Below are 7,296 nucleotides of genomic sequence, written 5' to 3'. Positions count from 1 at the left end.
TTCACAGTTACCATACAGACATACAACATGACCTCACACAAACCTCTTTCAGGTCTGTGTTGATGACCAAGGGAGAAATATAGAGTGAAATAAAGTTCTGCATGGAAAATAAACAAACAGGATTTTCCTACCTTTATTTAATTAAAGTTAAACTTTTTTTAATCAGTTGTTATTGATAATAATTTTAACGTCGGAGAGTGGCTGAACTTTTATTTGTAAAGTTGACAGAAAAGCCATGATGGGAACGCCCGTCGCCAATGCTTTTATTTTGAAGGCAAAGTCACTAACTTCCGGTGTCTCCCGGCTCGAGTCTGCGCAGTGGAGGCGGATTAGAGCAGGAGTGACTTGTCGTTCTACTTATACGGAGAGAGATGCTTAATTTTTCTTTCACTTCTGACTTTTGTCGCAGGTATTGTGTTTGATTTTTGACCGTCTGTCTCCGCAGTGACATTCAACGTCACCTCCTGTTTGTCTGTAGCCGTTTAGTGACGTCAGTCCATTCATTTGTTGCTTTTGTCGACAGCTCTTCCCAATAGAAAGCCATGGCTGCTCCGGAGGCTTCAGAGGAGCAGAAATTCTGTCTGCAGGAGGTCCTCGACACCTTCAAGTTGTGTTTGTCGGAAAATAAAGAAGTCTATCTCGAACATTACGTCACAGGGTGGCGTGGTCTCGTAAAGTAAGTGATTTAACATGAAATATTTTAGCATGTGTTGGATTTACTGCACGTAGATGAAGCCTTTCCTGTGAACTTGGTCTGATCAGACTGAACATCAGGCCTGGTCTCTTACTCTTTTAAAGGGCCACACTGAATAAAGTAAAGTACAAAGGAGCCTGACAATAAAATTTCCTTTATCTGACCCGTGAAATAAGGAATTTAAATGTGTAAAACAGAGCACCTTTTATTTTTCTCCACTTTATTAGTTTAGACAGTTGGAAAATAAACATTTTGTTTAAAAGCACAGGGGGGAAAAAAATGCACATTTGTAATCCTAAGTTAGATGTAACTTGTTATAATAAACAAAAGTTGTACTTAACATTTTATTTTCATTCAGTTTGACCTTTTCAGCCTGAGTCATAACTTTTCAATAAAATACAACTGATTCCTAAAAAGTTGTGATGCTGTGTAAAACATCAGGCTGGACGATATGGTTTATGAATAATATCTCAATGTAGAGCTGCACTAATTAATCAATTGTTAATCAGTTATTAAATTTATCACCAGCTGTTTAAGTTTGATTGATTTTAATTAATCAGTTTGAGTAATTTTTTAAATGTGAATATTTTCTGGTTTCTTCACTCCTTTATGACAGTAAACTGAATATCTTTGGGTTTGGCGCAAAACAAGACGTTTGAGATTGTCATTTTGGGCTTTTTTCACCATTTTCTGACATTTTATAAACCAAACAACAAATCAGTTAATCCAGAAAATAATCAACAGATCAACAGACTATGAAAATAATCATTAGTTGCAGCCCTATCTCAATAATTTTAAGCTGTGCCATCATGTACATTTTCTCTAAAATAACACGCCGTAAATTCTCAAATAGTGTAAACGTGATGATCTTATAGAATATAATTTGGCACTAGAGCTTGATGATATGAACAGCATCAAATAGAACAATATTTTTAATCAAACACCTATTGACATTGTGATAATATAGTAAGGATGACTGTTGGTATTTTTGCAAAATATTACCACAGTGACATTTTAGATAAATAATAATCAGTAATGAGGATATAATGACACAAAATTACATGACTTCACTGTAATGCAGCCTTTAAAAACAGGAAATGTATATAATAAAATCCAAAATCTAAGACAATGTCTAGTCTTTTATCATTTTTATTATATAGTATTTATATATTGCTCAGTGCCCTGTCCTTGTGAAATGTAAATAAAAACAGTGATTTGCAAATCCTTTTTAACATATAGTCAATTGAATACTGTTCAAGACAATATATTTAATGTTCAGACTGTTAAAACTTTAATATATTTTTGTAAATATAAACTCATTCTGAATTTGATGCTGTAACATGTTTCCAAAAAAAGGTGTTTCAGGATCATGTTTACTGCTGTGACACATCAGCTTTTCTTTAAACACTCAGTCAGTGTTTGTGAACTGAGGACACTAATTGTTGAAGTTTTTGAAGTGAAATTCTTTCTAATTCTTGCTCGATTTACGACTTCAGCTGCTCAACAGTCCACACATTTTCAGTGGAAGACAGGTCTGGACTGCAGGCAGGTCGGTCTAGTACCTGGACTCTTTTACTACGAATGTGTCTTATCAATGTCTTGCAGGGACGTCTCTGTAAAAGACATTGTATGGATGGCAGCATATTTTGCTCCAAAACCTTTCAGCATTAATCACTGAGCGCATCAGGGATTCCCTCTTTCACACTTGATCATGATCCTTTCACCTGTTATCAATTAATCTGTTTATTTGTGAAGCAATCAAAAATACAGAATGAAATCAAGTATCCAAAAGTTTTAACTTATGAGTGATGTTCCTGTTTACTGCAAAACAACAAATAATCAGAAACACTTACATAGTTTGTCTCATCCGTGTGCTCCTCACCTCCTACCAGCTCAGACTGATCTGACCTCTGAACTTACTACACCTGCTGCTCATCTGAAATCAGTGGCAGAGAAAAAACAAAAAACTCCCCCTAGAGGTCAAATCAGACACATGAATGACTCCCAGAGTTCCAGCTTTAGACATTCTGCAACTTTCAGCCTTTAGTTGCTCCTGTTCCAACTTTTTTTTACTAACATCAAATTGAGAATGAGTGTATATTTAGAAAAGTTTATAAAGTTATCAGTGTGACCATCAGATATCTTGTCTTTGTACTGCATTCAATTGAATATCGACTGAAGAACATTTGCAAATTACTAAATTCTGTTTTCAGCTTTTCCAACAGACATAACAAATGAATGGACCTAATTAAACTTTCTCATTTAAACTAATTATTTATTCTCTTTTTAATATTTATCACTAATTCTTGGGAATTGGGACAAAACTGTATTTTGGAGGGGGTTTTTTATTTTATTTTTACTCTTCAATTATGCTGGAAAATATATTTTAAAAGATCAAACTCATGGCTGTTAAACCCTGTAATGAGCCAACCTCCTAGTGATTGATTTATTTATTTTTTTAATGTCTTACAGAGTTGACAAAATGTAATTTTTTAGTTGTAGTGAGCAGCCATTTTATTTTTTAAAGTTGCTCAGAGTTCTCTTATTGCTAATCAAAATACACATTTATAAACCAAAGTTCTTGTTAAGATTTGATTTAGAAGGGCTACAGAGTTGACGTTATGCTGCAAATAATGATTATATTCACGGTTGATTATTTTCTGAATTAATCAATTGATTAATCCTCTCACAGTGTTGTCAGTCTTTCCTGTAATGATTATTTTCATCATCAATTAATCTGTCAGTGATTTTCTCCATGAATCAATTAGTTGTTTGGTCTTTGTTTCCCAAAGTCCAGGATGACGTCCTCAACCCAAAGACGTTCAGAGAGGAGTAAAGAAACCAAAGAATATTCACATTTAAGAAGCTGAAATCAAAGATTTTTTTTCTTATAAAATGACTCAAACTAATTAATCGATTATCAAAATAGTTGGTGATTAATTTGATAATCAATAATTGTTGCAGCTCTGGTTGAGACACATCTGACAGTGATATTATTTAATGAATTTGTTGAAAAATATAAAGTTTATCAGTGTTTGAGCAGGATTCCTGCAGTTTTGTTTAAAACCAGGAAGTGAGACAGGGGTCTTTAAGGTAAAGCTAAAACTTTTTATGCCTGATTGAATCATGTAAAAAAAATTAAAGCAAACCAAAAACATTTAATAACTAACATATTTCATATTTTTAAATCCTTAAAATATAAAGTTTTGACCCAAGTATAATTAAAGTGTTGGTATTGATCATTTTGAACATTTTTTGGGGGGTTAGGTAGAACATATTCGTGTCATAAATAATCAAAGAGTTGGATCTGCACCACACTCTATAAAATGTCACTGAAGTGGTAACAGACTTGTTGTTTTTTCCCTCTAACAGGTTTCTGAACAGCTTGGGAAGCGTCTTCGGCTTCATTTCCAAGGACGCTGTCAACAAGATCAAGATCCTGGTGTCCCACCTGGAGGGTGAGAGCGGCTCCCACTACGTCACCGTCCAGGCGATGGTGAAATACGAGCTGGACAATGAACTGGTGGACCTGACCAAGAGAGGCGGCCACCCTGAGTCAGGCTGCCGCACTCTCCTGAGGCTCCACCGCGGTCTCAGGTGGCTGGAGCTCTTCCTGGAGCGTCTCCGCACCAGCAGCGAGGACGACAAGACGTCCGTCATGTGCGCGGAGGCCTACAACGAGTCTCTGGCCCAGCACCACCCCTGGGTGGTCCGCACGGCTGCGGGCATGGCGTTCTGCGTGCTCCCGGGGCGTCAGGCTTTCTTCGAGGTGATGAACGTCGGCCCCCCGGAGCAGGTGGTGGCCATGCTGGGTGAAGCTCTGCCCCTCATCTCTGAGGTGTACCAGGTCACAGAGGGACTTTACGCCCAACATAACCTGCTGGACCTGCCGTAGAGACAAACAAGTGCTATTATTTACCTCTTTATTTACAGCTTGTCCCTGCTGAAGGGCTGTCAAGGTAGCTCCTGCTCCTGCATGGTGGTTTAAAGGGACAGTTCACCCCAAAATCAACAGCATGTTTACTCAAAATTAACCACTGCCACGAGTCTTTGCATGCATCAAAATATCCTGAAACAGAAAACATAATATCCTGATACTTCATGTTTTCTCACATTCCTGCTCACAACAAGGTCTGTGGACTATCTTCAGTAAGCAGGTCATGACACTGCTGCTGAATTTTTAAATGCATTTATTTGGTGCTTTCAGTTTCACAAACCGAGTGCCATTTCATTCCATCATATTGGAGAGAAGGCAGACATCTTTATGGCTGATATCTTTTACACTGAAATTATCGAGAAGGATAAACGGCACTACAGGCCAGGAGAAAAATGTGTGTGTTGTGATTTTTTTGGGTGAACTGTCCCTTTAAGTGTTGTACGTCCTCTGTACAGTGTTGGGTAAAAATAATTAAGCATCATTTCCATGATCCTGATCTTTACCTCCTGCGGTGTTTAATGTAAAACTACTGTTAATTATAATGTTCCATGATTATCTTTTCTCTTTATAAAGAACCTCTGGATGATCTTTTTAAATTCAGCTTTTGCTTGTAGATTTGCACATTTATTTGTTTTTTTTAATTTAAATCGATGAAAGGAAACAACAGCAGGGCCCTCAAGTCTTTGATCACTGTAGAGCTGCAACAATTAGTCAAATAATCAATTCAGTTAATTGCCAACTATTTTGATAAATGTATTAATCATGTGTCATTTGTTTAAGAAAAAAATGTCCCATGTCAGTTTCTCAAATGTGAATATTTTTCTGGTTTCTGTAGTCCTCTAACTGAATATGTTTGGGTTGTGGCGTCACCTTCGATTCTGGGAAACAGCACCAACATTTTTCACCATTTTCTGGACCGAACCACTAATTTATTAATAATCAATATTAAAAATAATCATAAGATGCAGCCCTAGCTCACTTCTAACAGCTGTTTGTTTTCATTATTTATCAAAAAAAAAGGACCAAGTAGATACGTCAGACTTTGAGTTTGAATCTGAAACTAACTTGAGAATTGATTAAATCTTTTTTTCCAATAAAAACACCAGATAATTGATTGTTTCCAAATTTCTAAACATATTTGTTAATTGAAGCTCTATATAGAACTGATACTAATTTTATGATTTCATGTGTTGCTTGTATGAAATCATGTAATAATGAAGCCATTAGGTCTGATTTTTTTTTTCTTACTTTTTTCTCATTCTCATACTTGCCCATCTTGAAACCTCAAAAATAGGAAAGGATTTCAAAACTAAAAAAAATATATAGTTTCAGAGACTTTGTTTCATGCATTTTAGTGACTTTTAAAGAATAAAAATAACAAAAAGTACAGTGCAGCAGCATTTTTATCTTGAAGACTTTATTTTGACTTTTAATTCTGAGGAAAGAATACAGAATAATTCATCCCTCTTGCATCAGTTTTCTTTCATTTATTTTTTGTGCTGCTCATAAAAGAAAACTGGCCTTTAAAACTTTCCATAAAAAAAGCAGGAATTCTTCTGCATTGTTGTTTGTTAGGAAACGGCAGACGTCTGGAGTCGTAGGACGGTGTGCACTGAAGGGGTCTCCTGGGAAAACTGGGAGGGTTGGAAAATCTGCTCCACATTCCAGTCAAATATTAATATATTTATGCCCCTTTTACACAGTGGAAATGATTTTAAATCTAATGGATCATCTGATATTGGATGATACCAGAAGACTGCGGCCTTAATGGGACGGCAGAAGTTTCCAAAACATTTCTTCAGTGACCTGAAGTCGAAACATGCCAACAGTAAAAAAAGCAGAATAAGACAGGAATAGGTCAGACTGTTGAATTTCTACGGACACATATAGAAACATATTTACAGCTCAGTGGTCGAATGTGCGTTTTTTTTGCTAACTGGTGAAACAAAAGTTTAAAGTAGTGAACTCAGAGTTGTTAAATCTGCTGTATATGATTTCATGTAATTTTTAAATGATGAAATATACTGTTATCCTTAATTTTAAGTGATTGGTGTATTTACAAGAATGTACTGTACTATATATTATATGTACTGTATGTTTACATTAATTCAACAGAATTTATAAATGGTGGAACTTAATAATAAAAATCCACTGTGAATTTGTGTTGTTTGAGAAACATTTTGTCCAAACAGAAGTTAGATGTTGTCTAAAGTTGATAAAATGAACTTTATGCCATATTTTATCATTTTATCCTCAAAAAGACGAGCCACTGCCAAAATTTAGAGGAAAAGGCACAGACTCAGGCTATGATGCACATTTTAGTTGACAAAATATTAAACTTTTATTAAATTTGGTGTACAGTCTAATATTTTCATAGTTGGTAAATGTAAGAATCACTTTACACTGAAAAAAAAAATAGTTGAGACGACTCAAATTTTCAAGGCAAAGTACTGCAATAGATTTTTGAGTTTTGAGCCCAACTCAAACTCTTATACTTTGAAATAAATTTTGTAAAGTTTTGCCAACCTATAATCTTTAGTTGAGATATTTTGCTATTGTTCTTTAGATAAACTTGAGTCTTTGATTTTCAGAAACTTGTGATGACTTGAGGTCGGGAGCTTTTTCTCCAAAAAGTCACTCACAAGCAAAAACCGTAGGTCGTACA

At 35.5% G+C, this 7,296-nt stretch overlaps 1 protein-coding gene across 1 annotated transcript; it reads left to right on the top strand.

Moving 5' to 3' along the window:
* The first annotated feature begins 318 nt into the window (after positions 1–318).
* Positions 319–5,604, top strand: cptp (ceramide-1-phosphate transfer protein). The gene is made up of 2 exons (XM_084720273.1): positions 319–676; positions 4,067–5,604. Exons 1-2 carry the CDS (start codon positions 543–545, stop codon positions 4,587–4,589), a joined length of 657 nt encoding a protein of 218 aa, XP_084576399.1. The 5' UTR covers positions 319–542; the 3' UTR covers positions 4,590–5,604.
* The last annotated feature ends 1,692 nt before the right edge of the window (positions 5,605–7,296 follow it).

Source organism: Lutjanus erythropterus, chromosome 6, assembly GCF_056507025.1.
Source record: "Lutjanus erythropterus isolate fLutEry1 chromosome 6, fLutEry1.hap2, whole genome shotgun sequence".
Classification (NCBI taxonomy): Eukaryota; Metazoa; Chordata; class Actinopteri; order Lutjaniformes; family Lutjanidae; genus Lutjanus; species Lutjanus erythropterus.
This window is presented reverse-complemented; position numbering and strand designations above follow the sequence as displayed.